Source organism: Carettochelys insculpta, chromosome 3, assembly GCF_033958435.1.
Source record: "Carettochelys insculpta isolate YL-2023 chromosome 3, ASM3395843v1, whole genome shotgun sequence".
NCBI lineage: Eukaryota > Metazoa > Chordata > Testudines > Carettochelyidae > Carettochelys > Carettochelys insculpta.
The window spans coordinates 77742932-77765101 of NC_134139.1; the positions used below are offsets into that span (position 1 = coordinate 77742932).

The 22170-nt window shown below is 40.4% G+C and overlaps 1 protein-coding gene across 1 annotated transcript in view; it reads right to left on the reverse strand.

The window, feature by feature from the left end:
* The window catches only part of DISC1 (DISC1 scaffold protein), a 381004-nt gene that overhangs the window by 216269 nt on the left and 142565 nt on the right, over nt 1-22170 (reverse strand). Inside the window, exon 9 of the mRNA XM_074990175.1 lies at nt 9686-9874. Within this exon, the coding sequence (XP_074846276.1) occupies nt 9686-9874 (189 nt within the window). The remainder of the gene's footprint in view (nt 1-9685; nt 9875-22170) is intronic.

A 22170-nucleotide genomic window follows, 5' to 3' on the forward strand; every position in this document is an offset into this window, starting at 1 on the left:
AATAGATGATTAACTGTGGAATCTACTTGAACATATTCAGCTCAGAGAACATATTTTGTGCAGATGTTGCAATCACGAACAAAACAAATTCTCTGAGCTGAACAGGTTATCTATATAGTTCCCACAATTAATCATATGAGAATGATTATTTGATTTCAGTTTTTAAAGAAATCATTAAAGGGAGATGACTTTATTATATATATATATATATAAATAAAATAGCACCATGGAAATCAAGTAAACTACAGTGGGGACCACTGTGTCACACTTTGGTATAAATGGCTTGTCAGATGGCCTCTTTCTAGAACAGTTAAATTCTGTAAAGTTTTAAAACAATTTCTAGATCTTTCTAAAAAATTTGAAAATTTTAATCCTTTAAATGCTTCCTTATTTTCCACTCAAACATCTACAGTTAATTTTAGAAAGTTATGATATACTTTTAATTGATTATATGGAAATTTCTGACACAAAAGTGGCCCAAACTGACATTACAAAAATACATCTTTTTAAAAATTCTGTCTCAGAATGCTTTGCAATAACCATTCTTCATTAGTTAAGCAAAATCAAATTATATTTCTATGAATATGTGGGTTTGCCAGAGAGAAAGACCAACCGCTGTTTATAAATATTTGATTAGACAAAGCCTGTATTATTTTAAGTATCCATTAATGGTTTCTGCTACCCACATGAATATTAAGCCACAGGGTAGTTAACTGCAACCTGCACCATGACTATATGTACAATTTACTGAACACTGACTGTAACAGAAAATTTCTTACCATATTGGTGAGGTACATTTTTGCTAAATTATAATTGTATATTTTATTTTTCAGCACCCAAGAACAGAAACCTATATAGGTTTTTCTTTAATTGAAAGACAAGTCCCTTATAAACATACTGTATAAACATTCAGCTTGCATATACTGAATGACAGAGACAAGGTGGATGAAACAGTATTTTTCATTGGATTAACTTCTGGTGATCAAAGACATAAGCATTCAGGCTTGAACAGAGCTCATCTTCAAGTCTGTGTAGGTTCAAAATAAGTCTCTCTCACAAAGAGAAGTTGGTTAACGAAAAGATACTACCTAATCCCTTGCTTTCTAACATCCTGGGGGCAACACAACTATAACCACATTGCAAGCACATAATAAACGATTGTAGAAGCACTGATCATGGCAAATGTGTTTAATATATGTACTTCTGAAAAGAAAATTCCAGACATCTTAGCCTTCCCATCTGATCTCCTCAATTTGTTTATTTTATAAATAATGATGTCACAGAAAGCCTCAGCCACTTACCAAGAGCTTTACAGGCTGAACCAGCAATCTGTAATGGGAGTTCAGAAGCAAGAAGGACAGGATCAGCCCCAAACCAAGAGAGAAATCAAAGACTTAAAACATTGTTTTTACGTGTGTATGAAGGGCTTTTTATTTTAATGCCACAAAGATGCACTTAGGAAACCACTCACACTAGAAAGTTCAACTTAGAGTGAATTGGCAAAGACAACCTGACCTTTAAATCAAGCTACATACACTTTTTGAAAAGTGGAATATGGACGGCAATTTGCTGAACAGAGCCAGACGAGGAATTCAGCAAACCTAGCAGGCAAAGCTGCTCTCCAGCGATGATAACTAGGCAGACTGAGACAAGAGGACAAGTTTTATCTTCATCCTCAGGTCACACATGCCAATCAACGCAATTAGGATTTTTAAGTATAAGTGCAAATTAGCAGTTTGGCATTAAGGTAATAGCTTAAAGGTCATAACAGGTCAGAACGATGATCCATCTAACCCTACACCCTATCTTACAACACTAGCCAACATCAGATGCTTCAGGAGAAGTGAAAAGAACAGGGCAATTTTTTGAATGGTGCAGCCCTGTCCATCAGTCCCAGTTTCTGGCAGTCAGAGACATAAGGACCAAGGGTGAAAGTAGATGCTGGAATTTACCAGTGAGCTTGCACTGGGCTCAGAGTCCTGCGTAAGGGGGGCCGACTCCAGGACCCTGAAAGGGGTGGGACCTCAGACAGCTGAAGCAGGACTGGGGCAGACCCCTACCCACCCAGTCCTTCCCAACTAGGAGCCCCATTCCTGTAGTAGTGGAAGCTGGGAACCCCAGGCGATTTGAAGGACCAGAGCTTCTGGGCACTGCTGCTAGGAGCCCTGGGTCTTTTGCAGTCACCCATGGATGTATCCCAGTGTTTAGCAGAGGGCCTGGCACTGGCAGCATGGGTCAGGCCAACACCACATTCACCAGTGGAGGTGGGAAGCAGAACCATCCAGCTCCAGTCCACTCCCCTTCCTTGGCTTCCAGACATGTTGCTCCACTTCCCACTGCTGGTGATTGCAGAGAGCAGTTCCACCCCTTCCCCTAAGACTCCTCCCCCGAGCAACACAGCTCTGACCTTGGGGCCCCTAGGCAGCTGCCCCTTTTGCTCCCCTGCCAGTGGCCAACAAAGGAGGAGCAAAAAGTGGCCATGTGGAGACTGGGCTGGCAGTAGATTCTTAATGGGCACCCACTTTCACCTCTGATGGGGACCTGCAGAGCATGGAATTGCATCCCTAATCATCTTGGCTGAAAGCCAGTGATGGACCTGCCCCCTCCATGAACTCAACTAATTCCTTTCTGAATGCCTTTCCACTTCTAGGTTTCACAGCCTCCCCAGCAACAAGTTCCACAGCTTGACTGTGTCTTGTGTGAAGAAATACTTCCTTGTTTTTGTTTTAAACCTGTCACCTATTAATTTTCATGAACTAACCCCAGGGTTTTGTGATACGTGAAGGTGTAAATACTTCCCCGTTGAGTTTCTCCATACCATTCATGATTTCATCGACTGCTATCATATCTAGGATTAACAACCAGCTGGGGGAAGCCAGGGAGAAGCTGCACCTGTCTCCCAGAGTGGTGGCCGGCTGGTAAAATTTCCCAGCTCCTGCAAGCCCAGGGGAGCCAGAAACCAGGCAGCAGTGCTGGTCCCGCAAACCCAGGGACCTGCTGCCTGGTTCCTGGCTCCCTGATACTGTGGGAGCCAGGAAACTGACCAGAGGTGGTGCACTGTTCAGTTTCCCAGCTCCACCTCCCCCCACTCCACCACAACTTGTGAAAAATGTGAGTTACATGAGGGTGTGCAAGAGCACAACCCTCACATAACTCAGGGGTCAACTGCAGTCTATCAAGAGCTGTGCAGGTGGTCAGGGCTGTGCTGGAAATAGATCTCTCTCCCACAGCTCAAGAGCTGCCACAATGAAGAGAAATACCTGACTGGTCTGGTTCCAGGCCTGGACCTGCTCATGCAGTGAGAAGCACCTCTCCCCTAGCTCTAGACCCACTGCAGTGGAGATGCTTTCCTCCAGTCCCAGACCAGTTGCACTCCAAATCTCAGCCCCAGATCTCAGCACTTAGCAAGTTCAAATCGCTTGGCCCCATCCGTGCCACACATCGCCTCCATATCGACGCACATAACACAATTCATACACAAGAAAAATTAGGGGAAACGTTGCTCGGGGTGCAGGAGGATATTGGTGTGTAGTCTCCAGCCAAATCGCCATTATCGCAGGCATCTCCTGGAAGCGGCTAGGATTCCTCTCTGGCTCGTAGGTTCAGGGGCAGCCAGGTGGCACTGTCCCAGACTGCAGGCACCAGCACTGCAGCTCTCATGGCTGCAGCTCTCATGGCTCCAGTTCTCAGACAATGGGAGCTACAGAGTTGGCTGGGGGGAGGCAGCATGCCCCTGGCTGCTCGTGTCCAGGAGCCACACATGCCAGGCCCATCCAGAAGCTGCACAGAACCAGAGCATAGGGAACCTGCCTAGTCCTGCTGTGCTGCAAACTGGACTTCTAGTGGCCTGTTAAAATCTCCCAGCTTGCTTTTCGTAGTCACTGGGAGATTGATGCTGATTCCAGTAGAGTCCAGGTCCATCTGGGAGGATTAGCAAACCTAATCACATCCCTGCTTTAGTCACCTCTTTTCAAAGGTGAACAGTCCCAATATTTTTACTCATTTCTCATATGGAAGTTGTTCCACTCCCCCAGTCATTTTGTTGATTTCACTTCTTCTAATTAAATAGCACATCTATGGAATAAGGTTTTGGTTGTCAAAATGCTACCAGACAGTAGCATTTTTCTCTACCATGAGAGCACTTCTTTAGAGACAGGCTTGGCTGACAGATCATTTCAAATTCAACCATTTACTCAAATAAATTTCAGGGGTTAGAGCAAGGGGCTGGGAGTCAGGAAACCTGTGTTCTACTCCCTACTCCATCACTGTTCACTACATGAACTTCAGCAAATAACTTCACTTTTCTTTGCCTTGGTTTCAGCTGTAAAATGGGGACAATAAAGCTTAAACGTTTTTGTAAAGAATATGGCGATCTTTGATGAAAAGAAACAAATCAATATTACCTCTTCCTAAAATATAAATCAATGCATCTAAGTTACCAGATGACATCACAATTTCACAAAGCAAACTAAAATACTTTTGATATTCTCATTAAAAATCCTTTTGTATCTTCAAATCTTCTACCTGAAATCCTGACAGTTCACAGCACAGAAAGCCAAGCCAGATTTTTGCACTACAGCTGCAATATCTTTTATTCTTGGACAGCTGGCAAAAAGTGAGAAAATCCATTAACATACTAATGATGTGTCCTATTTAAAATTCCAACCCTGATTATTGTGTGATTAAATCTCTTCCCTTGACGTCTGCTTCATTATATCAGAGTTACAGTGAGAAATCAACAATATTAATAAACTACAATAGAGGTGACCAATTTAAACACAAGGAAAAGAAAAACCCCATACGTACATTCTAGTTGGGATTTCAAATTCCTTGTGAAAACAGATCCTTCTAAGCTACCAAAAAAGTGCTATTTAAATAAATAAATTTCAGCGCACAAAAGGCTCACAAACAACAAACATGTAACAGCTCAAGTGAGCAGATGTGAAGATGCAGTCAAAGAGAAGGAGGCAGGAAGAATTTGCCAAAGCACCAGGCTTCAAGGATAGATGTGGAAGAGAATAGAGGGGGCTTTTGATGTAAGGAAACTAGAAGATTTTTCTCAAGATAGCAAGTAGTATGGCAGCAAAGCACACACAGCAAGAGAGGGAAGAAAGGCAACCAATGACAGGCCACTGGTAGGATTGCCTGGCTAGAAATATTAAGCATCTGCTGTCTACAGTGAAAGATTACCAACCACATCACTGAAATAATTAGACAGAAAAGGAAACTGATCTGTTGTCACTGTAGAGTTAGCTCAGATAAATGCCTCTCCAGTGCAACTCACACCAGAGCAGTCACACAGAACAATTGGATTAGCTGCAGAGTGGCTGAGTCCCCACTGTGTTACTAGGTCAAGACTCAGCAGAACTAAAGCTTCAGCCCACATTCTGACGGCCAGCTAGCTTTAAACCACCACTCAACAGGAGCTAGAGTGTGGACTGAGTCCATCTGTAGCAACCCTCAAGGTGTATCGTGAACTAGCACTGCAGTGAAAATGAGCTCCGGAGGCACTTACTACCTAAATACGGTAGAACCCTGAGATACGCACATTCAAGTTGTGTGAATCTCAGGTTAACACAACTCCAAATACCAGGCAGCTGGCACCTGGCTACGGGCTGCCTAGCACTCAGGGGAGCCAGGAAACTGACCAGTGGAGTACAGCACTGGTCAGCTTCCCAACTCCTATGAGTGGCAGGCAGAGGTGAGCCAGGCACCATCTCCCCACCACTCACAGGAGCAGGGAAGCTGACCAGCGTCGCTGCGCTGGTTAGTTTCCCCACTCCTGTCAGTGGTGGTAGCCAAGAGCCTGACTTGTGGCTGCTGCCACTGACAACCTGACTCTTGCTGTCCCCACTCCTGTTTAACAGCTCCTGTCAGGGGCAGCAATCTGACTCTTGGCTGCCGCCACTAACAAGAGCCAGGAAACAGAAGAGAGCAGTCAGTTTCCTGTCTCCTGTGAGTGGCACAGAGTTGGGAGCCAGGATCCAGCTCCCCACCACTCACAAGAGTGGCGAAACTAACCAGCACAGCCAGGCTCCAAGGTCCACACCACTCACAGGAGACAGGAAACCGTTCAGCACTGCTGCACTGGTCAGTTTCCAGGCTCACCTGAGTAATGTGAAATTTGACTTATGCGGGGCTGTGCAGAAATGCAACCTCTGCATAAGTTGGGGGTCTAGTGTATACCATTCTGAAGCAGGAGGAGGAAAAATGGTCAAGTCAACTTTAAAAAATAAAAATGCTTATTCTCTAACCAAATGGTAAAGATTTTGGATATGTTATAAATTAAAATAATGACTGACTACATTCTCTGAAGACAGCAAAAAAAAAGGTAAAACGTGCATTAGCTGTTTTTGCTATTGCTTTTTAAACAAATCATTGAGGATGTGGGATATTAATTTTATAATTTCTTAAGTAGGCAGAACACTCGCATTTTTTGGGTAACTCTGTTGTTTCCCAACAGTAACTCAAAATCATTTAGCTTCTAGTTATCTAAGAGCTGTGCATCAGTGCTCAACTGGGGTTCCAGGGAGGTTTCTAAACCTCATACAACCATACTAGTTAATTAGCAGTTGGGTTTGTTGAAGTCAGGTGACTTCAATGACACCCATTTTGTAATCATCATTTCTCCTTCATTTTAGTGACTGAATGTAGTATGGCTGCCACTATGCCTGAGTGCACCTGTTTCCCTCTGCCACGTCTATCTCCAGAAGGACATAAGAAAAGTTACCCACCACAATAATAATTTTCTTTAAAAATCTCATTTCTCTAGTCCCCTCTATTTGCTCTTTGTCATGTAAATATTCTTCCTCTAAATGTCCCTGCCCATTATTCAGGGACTCTCATTTATCAGTATTCTCAAGGTAATTTATTCAAAATATTCCTGTTTATTGTAAAAGTGAGATGTGATTACTAGGATACTTACAAATCTCTACTACTATCAATATTCTTTATATAATCAGCATCTTCATCTATACAATCAGCACCTTTCTCTTTACGATTCTCTCTCACTCTGTTTTTCTAAACATGATTATTAGAGACTATATCTTGTGATACGCATCAAAACATCCCCAAGTCAAAGACCCTCACTAATTTCAACTGCCAGTTGCTAAAAGTTAAGTGCAATAATAATCTTGAAAAATATTGTCCTCGTTTCTAGTCTGCCATAGAAAACAGGGTGACTCATTAAATAAAGATCATCAGCCATCACAGAGAAAAGCCTTCTCAATGATAATGTGCAATCTGCAGTTTACACTATTCCATGTTTTATTTTCCAAACATAAAAACACTATTTGAAAAGACAACTTTTCTTTTTAAGATGCAAACTATTTGCCACTTTTCACAGGTTTGTTTTCAACCAAAATTCACATGCTACATGCTCTCAAATTTGAAGTAGTGTCTATCTCCCAAAAGTAAAATGCCGTAGATATATAAAGAACAAATAATTTTAATGATTCATATTGCTTTTAGCAATCTGTGCTCCTAAGGGTTTTACTGCATACACATTTACACTTCTTCACTTTTTCCTGTGGAATCACATCAAATTACAATCTGTATAGTAAGTCTCCAGCATAGCTCAGTGCTTTACAATTTATTATTGTCATAACTTGCAGTAAATTTCAGCTCATTATGATGCTTCATTGCATACATTCCATGTTTCCAAAAGAAGACCATCTTTGAACTGCTGCCAGTTCTGTTGCTTCAACAAGCTCGCACAAACATTAGTCTGAAAGCTCACTGAACACAAACTCATCTGAAAAATGTGCCTCCCCCTAACAGAGAAAGCAGCATATGAAAGGCACAACATGGAGATCTAAAAAACTCTTCAGTTCACCACCAACTGCAAATAATTAGATAGATTGTTTCTTCATCCACTTTTGGATCTCTTTGTACATGTCGAAGAACATAAGTGTTGGTGGAAGAATATTACAATTTTTTCCTAGTTCCTAGCAAGATAATTATTTGTCTAGTAGCATAATCTAGTCGACATCTTCCTTCCTCTCCTACGAGTCTTTTCAACAGTATGGTTGCTTTAAATCTGTTTCTAGTGGCCTGAAAAACCCCCATCATTTTAAGGTAGCTTTTGTGTCTGGTCACTGAGGAAATGCAATCATTCCAAACAAGCAATGTTTTTGTCTCTTCAACAAACATGCTGTCCAGAAAATTTTTAAGGTAGAGCCCTGAACAAATACAAAATTGGTATCCACATCCACATCAATGATCTACAGACATCCACATCTACGAATGCAGATATCCACAAATTTTCAGGGTTCTAGATACAAAATTTGTATCTGTACTGACAGAAACAAACCATGGATACAGATCCCTGTGGATATATACAAATTTACAGGACTCTATTATTATATAGGAAAAGGACGTTTCAAACTCTGGAACTAACTACAGTGCTCTCTTGAGAAAGAAACCCTATGGTTCAGCAGAGGGCACAAAAATAATTAGAGGGCTGGAGCACGTGACCTAAGAGGAGACGCTGAGGGACTTGGGCTTATTTAGTTTGCAGAAGAGAAGAGTGAGGGGTGATTTGATAACAGCCTTCAGCTTCCTGAAGGGGTGCTCTAAAGAGGACTGAGAGAGGCTGTTCACAGTAGTAATGGATGGCAGAACAAGGAGCAATGGTCTGAAGTTACAGAGGGAGAGGTGTAGGCTGGATATTAGGAAACATTGTTTCACCAGGAGGGTGGTGAAGCAGTGGAACGCTTTACGGGGAGAAGTGGTGGAATCTCCACCCCTAGAGGTTTATAAGTCCTGGATGGGATGATTTAGTTAGGGTTGATCTTGCTTTAGGCAGGGGGCTGGACTAAATGACCTTCTCAGGTCCCTTCCAGTCTCAGAATTCTAAGATTCATGTACTGTAATCAATTAAACATTACTCTGTCTTTTACTTAAGCAATATGCCACTTTACCTGGTAGCTTACCGTATCACTTCAGGAGAGAAAGAGCGACAATCAACAGAACTTACAACCAGCTTTGCTATTTAGTCAGTTGCATTCATTTAATCACAGATGGAATTTCCTCATACCACTTTGAAACAGTAAGCCACAAAGACTGCTTATATTGACTTTCAAGCTGAACTCCTTACACCATTTATTTAAATAAAGACTTCTTGCTTTCAATTCTTGTGACCTCTACAGGTTACATGCTTCTTTCCCAACAACATACTGAATACATATCCAATTATGTTAAAAGCAGAAGTTCCTACTCTTGTGGACAACCTATGTTTTCCATAGATTAAATGTACAAGAACATGTATGTACAGGATATTTGGTTATGCATAATGTACATGAACAAGGCATTATTATAAATTAGGTTTCAGCACAAGAGAGTTTTTGAGATTCATGGTTAAGGGAGATATCAAAAGCATTCTACAACATTTACAGATATTATATATATATATATATATATATATATCTATCTCTCGCACACACACACACACACACACACACACAAAGCTAGAAAAAACATCACTCACGACTGACAAGACAAAAGCCTGACAGCATGTAAAATCTACTGCTTATAAAGATCCTGCAAAAATTTCCCTCCTAAAAATGGTATGTACTGAATGTGTCACATATCAAAGGGCTATTCATCCAATCAAGCAGAATACTGGTTCACCCACAATATAGTAAAAGCAGAACTTCAATCACACAACAGCTGTTGAACTACTTACCAAAGGCAGACTCCCCCTGATCCAGTTCTTGTTTCAGTCTGTTGTAATCTTCTTTAATTCTCTCTAATTTTCGGACATTTCTGGCACTCAGCACCAACAGCTCATTGAGAAGTCCCTCCAGCCCTTCTCTCTCAGATGTTAATGATCTGATTTCTTCTGCAAGATCTTTAGCAGTGCAGAAATTACCTCCTGCAAATTCATTTGGAGGAAGAATAAGAGAGAAGGAAGCAAAGATTTGCAACATAAGTAGATTGCATTAAAAACATGGGAAATTAAGCAACTGAACATCCAAGAAGAAACTAAAACAAAGAAAAATAGAATAAACTGCTGCCTACATACAAAAATGATTTTTTCTAAGGTAAACAGTTTTTTCTTTAAGAAATATCCCAAAGCACCAATCCATAAGACCAAATAATGGGTGAAATTTCAGCTTCAGACATAAGTACAGTGTATTTTTAATTTAATTATGAGCATCAGAAGAACTCTCATTCTCCCCTCATTTTAAATTTAGGAAGCCAAGTGATTTTCTCTTTACTTTTCAGAAATTCTACACTTCTGTTGCCTGGCTTGGATCCTGCATGTCAAATTTCAATCAACACAGAATTTTTACAACTAAATAAATAACCCATAACAGGAGGGTATATAACTGCCATCCTCTCCTCCCATTCTTGAGCCACTATAAATGTTTTATAAACCTAATCTGTGATTTGTCTCCAAAGGGGTGGGAAGGCAGAATGAGGACAAGTAAGAGAACCCTTAAATTGATACATAATACTGAATGAATGGGAAATATTCATGTGTGTCTAAGACAGCAATGGTGACACTAAAACAACAGTTTCACCAAAGAAAATGAAACTTATGAGCCTCACTGCATAGGATCCTTAATAAGACATGAAATAGAAGATATTCTTAATTAAAATCTGGAGCCTTCTGTATACTTCTGGGAAAAAGCTAGGGAGAACATGTGATATTATACACACAAGTTTTATACACATAGAACGATTATGACTTCAGACAAGTTAATATCAAAACTCAGGCTATGATGAAAAGACATCAAATATTTGCCCACAAGGCAAATCTCCCTGGTGTAGCTTTTCCTGAGAGCAGAAATATGCCTGTAAGTCTGTGATGAAAAATCAGAAAAGCTTATTACAGATCTACACAGCGCCTCCTAAAAGTGCCATCAGTGAACTCCTGACCACAATCACAGAAAATAAGAAGGCACTTTCTAAATGTCACAAGGTTGATTTTAAAATTATATCTATATCCCTAGCTGCAAATATTTAAAAAGAAAGTCCACCTGCTTTTTAGAAACTCAAAAGTCACTTTGGTTACTATAGAAATGTCCTTTCAACATCTGTCAAAATATTTCATTTTGTAAATGCCATAAATTTAATAAAATACCTCATTTTGACGACAAAAAATAATTGTTTTACCTAAACCAAGCACAGTAATTTATCACTTTCCTGTATGCATGGGGTTAAATTCCTACTGCCATACCACTGCAGACAGTGGTCTTTTGGATCTCACTGAAGGGACCAGAGAGCAGACAGCCAAGCCCAACAGTTAGTGTCAAGCACCTGGAACTGGAGCAAGGGTCAAGGCTATGGTCAGTCAGGTACAAAGCCAATGTTCATTGCTGGAGACAGACTTAGGAGTCAAACCACAAGTGACAGACAGTGTAAAGCGCAAGGCACAAGGAGCAGGAATGGAAGGGAACTGGGAAAGCAGGAACTGACAGTCGTCTGAGAGAAAGGGGGCAGGAACCAGGCACAGGCTAGGAGATAGGGTTCAGGAGCTGGACAAATAGGTAGACTCATAATAACCAGGGATTCACCAAGTTGCTCAAAGAACTTCCTGTACCCTGTATCTGGGTTAAGTAGTGCATCCCAGCCAATCAGTAGGACTGACTGTTTCCCACAATCAACATTGTGTGCAGAATCCCGTGTAAGCTACTGATGTTCTCTTTAGGGTGCACGCACTAAGTAGATGTTTTCAGAAGTGTGCCTGTGTACTTGCAGGGAGCATGCTAGTGAAAGTACTGTGTCTTCTATGCACCCCATCTGCCTTTTCATACTTACGAAATATTGCACACAGGACCTCAAATTTTAGAGATCTCATCTGACAGACGGAGCTTGCAACAGGAGGAAAACCTCTAACAGCATGTTAGGGAATTTGTTCACACAGACCTAGACAAGAATGATCCACCTCCTGAATCACATATACTACTTGCAATGTCATCTAAGGCCTCCCATCCAATTGGTGACCTAGCATTAGTCAACCTGTGAAAACTAACAGGATCACCACCAGGCAATTTAACATAGCTGCACAACATGCATGCCTAATGCAATGCTTTCCCATTGCCTGTAATTTCTAAGTATGAGTACGCTGGTGCTGAGAGAAGAGAAACAGACACAGAGATTCATACTGATGAAACTTCACAGTTCTACACTACCATTCTAGTAACAACAGTTCCTTGTCAGTGAATTTACAAGAGACTGGTCTGGGAGTAAAATGGCCACATCTATTTACTTAAGTGTTAATTAACAACTGAAAATTAATCTGGAATAAAGTAGGGTGTCAATTTAAAGCGAATTAATAACTCCAACTTTCATCCATGTATGGACACTTTATTTTTGAACAGGAAGTGACTTGTTCTGGGGGGAAAAAAAAAGCATCCACATAAAAATTTAATCAGGAATTGTTAATCCGGACTACCTCCCAACCTAGACAAGCCCTAACACAAGCTACCTGAATAGGCAGGAAAAATCATGGGAATTTGGTCAGCAAACTCAGTTCCACTCAGTCTTACTGATTCCCATAGCATCTATACCACTTCCTCCCAACCTTAAGACAATGCTTCCTTAACAAAATCTTCCTCCACCTGAAGAACCATCAGACAACATGGAGTTTAGGAAATCCACCTAACAACCCTTAATGGTAGCAGTGAATAGAACTCCTATGGTGGTCTTCTATCTCATTTACCAATAGTGCTTTCTGTGTACTGGGATGCTTCATAAATTCCAAGGCTAGAAGAGATCACTGTGACCATCTAGTCTGACCTCCTGCATAACAAAGGACAGAACTTCCCCAAAATAATTCCGAGTGCATATATTTTTAGAAAAACATCCAATCTTGATTTAAAACTGGTCAGCCATGTAGAATCCATTCCGATTCTTGATAAACTTTTTCATTGGTTAAATACCCTCCCTTTTTTAAAATGTATGTGTTATTTCCGGTTTGAGTTTGTCTAGCTTCAGATTCCAGCTACTGAATCGTATATCTTTCCTTGCTATATTGAAGTGTCCACTATTAAATTTTTGCTCCCCATGTAGATGTTTAAAGACTGTGACCATGTCACTCTTAACATTCTTTTTGTTAACCTAAGTAGATGAAGCACCTTGAGTTTACCATCATAAAGCAGTTTTTCTAATCCTTTAATCATTTTCATGATTCTTCCCTAAGACTTCTCCAAGCTGTCGACATCCTTCCCGAATTGTGAACAACAAAATTGGACGTGGTATTTCAGCAACAGCTACATACCAGTAGCAAATACAGAGGTAAAATAAAAAAGCAGTCATGCAGCACTTTTAAGACTAACAAAACAACGTATTAGGTGATGAGCTCTCGTTGGGTAGATCCTCTTCTTCAGATCTGGAGACAGTGCTGAAAGAGAACTAACATGACGAATGCCTCTCTGCTACGTATCTTGGACAGACTGAACAGTCACTTTGCCAAAGAACACAAGGACACAAATCAGACATTAGGAATCTGAATACTCACAAAACCTGTCAGCGAGCATTTCAGTGGAGTAGGCCAGAGAATTAAAGACCTGAAAATCTGCGTCCTACAACAAAGACTAAAACTAGATTACAAAGGGAGACACCTGAACTGGAATTTTTCTCAAATTCAACACTTTGCGACTTGGTCTTAATAGAGACAGCAATTACCTTAGGCATTACAAAGACAATTTCCCCACCTTTGACATTCGTAGTCATCTCAGAGAAGTCACTTAACCTACTATATACTTCCAGTAAGTAATTTTCTTCCCCCTTTGCCTCCCCCCGGGAGCTGATTTGTCAATTTTCATTTAATTTTTTTTGTTTTGTTTTCTTTTCCATCTCTCTGTTATATCTCTGTTATATATTCATCATGCCAGTTCATTTTCAGCACTATTTCCACATCTGAAGAAGTGGGTCTGCCCCATGAAAGGTCATCACCTAATAAATTATTTTGTGAGTCTTCAAAGTGCCACATGACTGCTTTTTAGTTTTGAGGTGAAGTAACAAGTTACGAGCCTTTCCATAACCGGTGTTCTTTCGGATGTGTTGCACGTGTTCTTTCCACCGTAGAGGCACACATACTCCAGAGCACACTCGTTGAAGATTTTTTTGCCACCCACACTGGTACCCCTTGTGGGGCTGCACAAGCAAACTCTGCTCGTGCATTGTCTGCAGGCACAAAATGTGATAGCTCCAACTGCCTCAATTGCTTCCTACCAGAAGACTCCAACAGAAACTGGAAGGAGGACACATCCCGGTATGGACATGTGCACTATACCTCAAAGAATAGTAATTATGGAAAGACTACTATACATTCTATTTCTTTGACTGAATACACGTATCCTTTCCCCTGTAAGTAACTCACAAGCAGCCCAAACAAGAGATAGTTTCCGAGTCTATTTGAACAGAGACTGGAAGAGTACTCTTCTCTATAGATTGTTGAGCCAGCACAAAGGCAAATGCATGACATGTTGACTAGGTTCCTATTTTGCAAACATCTAATATGGGAACATTAGCAAGACGGTCCCAAGCAAGTGCTCTGGCCTGGCAGAATGATCCAGCCCTCCATCCAGCAGCTTCATGTTAGCCAACCAGTAACAGGCAAATACAACTGGACATCTAAGGCAATATTCTCAGAGCACAGACAAGACTTCCATTCCTTCTGTCAACAAATGCAATGAACACCTAAGCTGAACACCTGAAAGGTTTAACTTATAACAAACAAAACAGTAAACATCTTCTAACATAACAAAAAGCAGTCAAGTAGCACTTTAAAGACTAGCAAAATAATTTATTAGGTGAGCTTTTGTGGGACAGACCCACTTACGAAAGCTCACCTAATAAATTATTTTGCTAGTCTTTAAAGTGCTACTTGACTGCTTTTTGTTTTGATCGTGTATAGACTAGCATGGCTCCCTCTTTGTCTTCTAACTTATAGAGGTATTCAGTCCTTCCTCACCTTTACTACCAAGAGGCTTTGGGAAGAAAGTTGGTAAGAAGATTACTTGCCTAGTATAAGAAATGAAAACCATGCTTGTATGAAACTTTGGGTGAGAATAAAAGTAGATTTTGTCCACACAGAAAATTGCATACAAAGGACTGGATGCTAGAGTGCTCAATTCTCCCACTATACCTTCCCTAAAAGGTACAACAGAAACTAAGTCACCAGATGCTCAAAAGAGGGGACCCATCCGCTCTTAAGACCAGATTCAGATTTCATGAGGATTTCCTTTTTGATAGAAGAGAGCAGTGAGTTTCTACTTCCATGAGCTGCTAACGGGTCTTCACAAAAGAAGGAATGAATGAATGATCAAGTGGCCTGCCTACATCACCTCCATTCCTCAAAAAACAAGGGACTCAGAATTTGCATCACAATTACAGTTTCTAGGCAATGGTACTAACCATTTTTTATTACAAGACATAATGCAATAACAGACAGGCCAATACAGAGGATCTCCTACAGACGAGTCAGCTGAGACAGACAGACTGAAGGATCGAATTTGCAGGTGCAAAGTAGGAAATATCTTTTGAGCAGCTCACAAAAGAGATTAATTGTAGCGGAGCAGAAAAAACAAAAGTTTTGAGATTTTGGAGAGAATCTGCCCAAGAAAATTTCATAGAATCATAGAACACTAGGACCAGAAGGGGCCTCGAGAGGCCATCGAGTCCAGTCCCCTGCCCCGACGGCAGGACCGACCACTATCTACACCATCCCTGATAGACATCTATCTAATCTGTTCTTAAATATCTCCAGCGAGGGAGATTCCACAACCTCCCTTGGCAACTTATTCCAGTACTTGACCACCCTGACAGTTAGGAACTTTTTCCTAATGTCCAACCTAAACATCCCTTGCTGCAGCTGAAGTCCATTGCCTTTTGTTCTCTCCTCAGAGGCCAAGAACACCAAGTTTTCTCCCTGCTCCTTATGACACCCTTTAAGATATCTGAAAACCACTATCATGTGCCCCCTCAATCTTCTTTCTTCCAAGCTAAACAAGCCCAATTCTTTCAGCCTTTCTTCATTAGTCATCTTCTCCAGACCTTTTATCATTCTAGTTGCTCTTCTCTGGACCTTCTCTAATTTCTCCACATTTCTTGAATTGGGGTGCCCAGAACTGGACACAATATTCCAGATGAGGCCTAACCAGCGCAGAGTAGAGCGGTAGAATGATTTCTCATGTCTTGTTCACAACACACCTGCTAATGCATCCCAGAATCATGTTTGCTTTTTTTGCAACAGCATCACACTGTTGACTCATATTTAACTTGTGAGCTACTAGAACCCCTAGATCCCTTTCTGCTGTACTCCTTCCTAGACAGTCTTTTCCCATTCTGTATGTGTGAAACAGATTATTCCTTCCTAAGTGCAGCACCTTACATTTATCTTTATTAAACTTCACCCTGTTTACTTCAGACCATTTCTCCAATTTATCTAGATCATTCTGAATTTTGACCCTATCCTCCAAGGTAGTTGCAACCCCTCCCAGCTTGGTATCATCTGCAAACTTAATAAGCGTACTTTCTATGCCAATATCCAAATCATTAATGAAGATATTGAACAGAACTGGTCCCAAAACAGACCACTACAGAACCCCACTTGTGATGCTTTTCCAGCAGGATTGAGCACCATTAACAACTACTCTCCGGGTACGATTAGCCAGCCAGTTATGCACCCACCTTATTGCAGCCCCATTTAAGTTGGACTTGCCTAGTTTGTCGATAAGATTATTATGTGAGACCGTATCAAATGCTTTACTAAAGTCTAGGTATACCACATCCACTGCTTCTCCCTTATCTACGAGTCTCGTTATCATGTCAAAAAAAGCTATCAGGTTGGTTTGACGTGATTTGTTTTTTACAAAACCATGCTGGCTGTTCACTATCACTTTACTACCTTCCAAGTGCTTGCAGATGACTTCCTTAACTACCTGCTCCATTACCTTTCCTGGCACAGAAGTTAAGCTGACTGGCCTGTAATTTCCTGGGTTGTTCTTATTCCCCTTTTTGTAGATGGGCACTATATTTGCCCTCTTCCAGTCTTCTGGAATCTCTCCTGTCTCCCATGACTTTCCAAAAATGAGAGCTAACAACTCAGCTACCTCTTCTATCAGCTCCTTGAGGATTCTAGGATGCATTTCATCAGGCCCTGGTGACTTGCAGACATCTAATTTTTCCAAATGGTTTTTAACTTGTTCTTTTTTTATTTCAAAAACTAACTCTACCCCTTTTCCACCAGCATTCACTATGTCAGGCATTCCTTCAGACTTCTCTGTGAAGACCGAAACAAAGAAGTCATTAAGCATCTCTGCCATTTCCAAGTTCCCCGTTACTGTTTCTCCCTCCTCACTGAGCAATGGCCCTACCCTGTCCTTGGTCTTCCTCTTGTTTCTAATATATTTGTAAAAGGCCTTCTTGTTACCCTTTATGCCTGTAGCTAGTTGGAGCTCATTTTGTGCCTTAGCCTTTCTAATTTTACTCCTGCATTCCTGTGTTATTTGCCTATGTTCATTATTTGTAATTTGTCCTAGTTTCCTTAAAATCCAATTAATTTTGAATGCTCCATATTTTCAAAGACAGAAGAGTTGCTCTCCAAAAGAATAAGTCAGCGATTAAGACTCATTCTTGGCAGAATAGCAGTATCTAGGGAGGAGAAAGAATTGCAACAGAGACAATTCTCCAAAATAGCAAGGAAATAAATTAGCTAAGGTTAAGTTGGTAAACCTTTGTCATGAAAAATATTGCACTGATTCATATAAGTAAAAATTCTGAGTATTTATTTTAAATTAAGTTTTACTTTTTTAAAATTATAAAAGGTGAATGAGTGATGTATGAAGTAGTTCTAAATTTTGCACAGTAAGAAAATCAGAGTGCAGAATCGAAGACCTGAAATTAAAAAAAAAAAATTTAAGTAATGTGTGATCAATTTACTAGATGTGTATATGAGAGACACTGTGTGTATATTGCTTCCTCATGTATTGTAGCTGTATGAAAATTTTCTTTAAAATATTAGTAATAAAATCTGAGAAATGCTTAGAGAGAGCTGAGGGGTGTGTATGAGAATGAGGGAAGGTCTACAAAGCACAGTTATTTTGAAATAATTAACCTAGTGTCTACATGATGCAACTGCTATTTTGAAATGAATTCAAAATAGAAGGCATCTTGTTTCTAAACTGGTAAACATTATTTCATGAGGAATAGTGCCTATTTTGAAATAGGTGCTATAAACGCAGGGAATAGTGCCTATTTTGAAATAAGCCATAACACATTCAATGGCTCTATTTTAAAATAGGGTCTGTGTGTTTAGGCAATTATTTCAAAACAGCTAAGTGCTATTTCAAAATGTATTTTTGTGCAGCATTATTTTGAAATAAGCTATTTAGGAATAGCTATTCCGGAATAGCTCATTTCTGAATAAGGCTGCTATGTGGCCACACCCTGAGGCCGTTTCTACCTGGAGGGAACACATGGAGTGAAAGATGTTAAGGAGGTGCAGATGCAAATTCCCCATGCCTCATTAGCATAATGTCAAGTGATGGAGTCCGGATGACTGTTCTTCCAGACTCCAAAATGCTAAGTAGAAGCACAGCCCCGGGAGGCTTCTGGAAGGAAGTCCTTCTTCCAGAGGCCCCTTCTTCCTGAAAAATTTTGTGAAGAAGGGGCCTCCGGAAGGAAGACTTCCTTCCGGAAGCTACCCCGGGGCCGCTCTTCTACACAGAGTTTTTGGAGTCCGGAAGAACAGTCTTCCGGACCCCATATCACGTGACGTTATGCTAATGAGGCGTGGGGAATTTGCATCTGCGCCTCATTAGCATTTTTGGCTCCATGTACTAGCATGCCACTTCCTAAGGAAGTGGCCTGTGCAGAAACGGCCTGAGAGAGTCACTAATTTTCTTCACTTCCTCCACAGTCAGTCTAACCCTTGCAAGTGCAAATTATACCCAGATGTAGAAACTAGGCCAAAAAGGTTGATGCCTAATACCCACTTTTCCCCAAGACTCCTGGATCTGCTGCATTCATTTCAAACACTGATGACTCTTTGAAGATTGAGGGTAGAACTTCTTCTACATCCAAGATCAATAAAACAGGTAAAAAAGTCAGTTGCCCAGCTCCGTGAGTTGCTCTGCAACAGCCTCAGAGAAAGCTAGGGCAATAAGGGCTTCTGTAACTTACACCAATGAAAGATCAATCTCCTCTTGCTCCAGTACACGCTTTGTGCCAATGAGGAGGTGAGAGCCTGTGTCAGGTGGTGACTAACATTTTTTCCTCATCCTCAGGAAAATTCTCAGTTGTCTAGTTACAGCCAGAATCAGGCTCCTTTGAGCTGTCTGACCAGTACAAAGAGACCTGATCATACCTCAGATCAGGCTATAAATGTGCTAAGGAGTGCAAGGTGTAACGATAACTTATGTGACTAGTATGCAAACACACAAAGCACACAACACAAACAAACAAATTCTCCTTACATTATATTTTCTCCCTTCTTCAGGTTCTCTCTGTCTTCTTACTCCCAGTCATCTCTTGCTCTTTGCTTATTTTCCACATCCTTCTTTTGCTTCTTTCCACTTTTATCCTCCCACTACACACTAGTGTCCTATCCAATTACTACTCACAAATCCTTTCACGCTCTATCCCCTCGACCTATGCATCAACAATATACAACTTAACTGGTTAGGGGAATAACAACTTTTGGGTTGAGAGAGGTTTATCTTTTTCTAAAGCATCTGGTATAGGTCTCCACTGAAGAGGAAGGACATAGAATGTGAAAAGGCTTATATTCCCAAGAAACCCAATTAACCAAAATATTGAGAAGTACTGAACTACTGAAATGGCATAGGAACACTCAGTAATAGTTTTCTTCCCTTGCCTAATAGCATTTATTGACAATCCAAAAGTTACAAAAGATGAGAGAAGAACACTAGTGTCTTCTGATGGAACAACAAGCAAAACTTACGAATCACATCAACAAAGACTAAGGAAACGAGGCAATAGAAGTCCATTTTCTCAGTTTGCTAGGATTCTGAGGACAGTATCTCATTTGCATAATCTTAAACTGACAACAGCATGATCTCAAACAAGCAAAGCCGTTAACATCATATTACCATAAACATGTGGAGTGATGGTTAATCATATGATCATCACCAGGCACAGGCAATTTTTTCTCTGATCCCTGTTTTACCTTACCTTAATTACAATTAAGAGACTCTCCATTACTTATGAGTGAGATGGCACTCACATTAACTGTAATTACACTAGAGTTTCTGATTCAAAAACTATTACCTAAAAATGCCCTGTTTACTGAATATTATGAAAAGTACTGGGCAAAAACTTTGTGTAGTCTAAACTGCTGCATTTTGTCCAATACTGTAAATCAACGTGTCTGGAATAGAAAAATCAAGTGTAGGTACAATATCCATTTTTTTAAGCTGCCTTACTTACCCATGAAATAGTATTGCCTTTCCAACTCTCCAAACTGTAAATATGTATACTTAATTCACAAATACAACTAATATATATTGATATCTGTATTTCAAAGTTTATTGAACCTTTAGGCCAATATGTCAGACTTCATTTGATTAACTTTCTATTTTGACACTGTTCTAAAACTATTTAATTATTTGGCTGTTCCCTCATAGTGTTGGCTAAGAACAAAGCAATATCAGGAGCATATAGGAAAATTTTTTGCTGCGTTTCCTTTAACAACATTATTGCAGTGAATTCTTTCTGCAAATGAGTCCGTTGACAAGGTCAGAAGCATATGTAAGAGAGAGCATCCTTGCTTGATGCCTCCAGACTGAACAAAAATATCTGATTATATTCACTATTCATTTTCACAGCAGTTTGCTGATATAAAGATTTTGTCAATCTACGAAAGTTATCTCCAATTCCATATTGTTCCACACTGCTATGAAACAACTCTACTGTACCTGATTAAATGCTTCCTAAGCCTCTAATGCTAAAATACACAGGCATGTATTTGATTAGTTACAGAAAATAATCCTTCAGTAGCCATCTGTCATGGTCCATTAGCTCTCTGTCTCTTCTTTGTATGTACAGGTGGAAACCATAAACTTAAACTTTGGCAAATGTTTTACAGGTCAGACTATAACCCTCAGTTGTGTTTTAGACCCTAAGTTATTAACATTCACAGATTTGGAGTTCCCTCATTTTACTGCTAAAATTATTTACATAAAAATAATTATTAAAAAGACTATCATTTATATTTAAAACCCACTATTTTTTTTAAGACTAAGTTTAAGAGGTCCAGGGAGCAACAGGATATGTACAAAGCATAGTTGGACCAGAGTGTCCCATAGGGACTGATTGAAGATCTGAAACACATATCTCCGCCAAGCATTGACAGCAAGACCAATATTTCCAAGGAGGAAGCAGAAAGAGCAGTGAAATTACTAAACAACAAGAGCCCTGGAAATGATAAGATCACGGAGGAGATGATCAAATACGGCGGAGAAAGTATGATTCGGGAATATACCGATTATGTAATATAGTGTGGAAAGAAGGGAAGGCACCTAAGGAATGGAGTTCAAGAACTACAGAGCAACTGCCCTAACAAGTCATCTAGGCAAGGTACTGATGATGATACTGATGGAGAGACTGAGATCACAGATAGAACACCTAATCGACGATCAAGCAGGATTCAGAGAAGGTAGAAGATATACAGTATATATTGGTCTATACCATGAGCTAACATCAATTTTACTAATATCTATTTGTTAACACTGAAATCCTGAAATCCCAGGATTTCTCAGAACGTGAAAAGAGAGGGTGCACAAGGAGGAGAGAGGAAAAAATTACTTTGGTTGAAGAGCCAAGCAACGCCAGCTCTGACTGCCCTAAACTGTGCCCCTGCAGCTATTAACTTCACCCCTTCCCTGCATGGGTCTGGGCCCCCCTCCCACCTCACCCAGGTCCCCCAGCAGCTGTCAGCACAGTTGCTCAAAGGTATCAAACAAACACTGCCAAAAAAGAAAAACAAAAAGAGCCAATGAAAGGGCACAATATGGAGTTACAGAACTGGAGCTCAATCCTTACTCCTGGAAAACTTCCATTGAACTAAAAGGGAGTTTTGTCTCAACAAGGACTGCAAGATTGCACCCAGATTATTCAGCCAAAAAACAAACTTCAGAATAATTTGCTTCTCTTCTGTCAGAAGCTAACAGCTAGCCAGCGTACCAAAGCCAAACA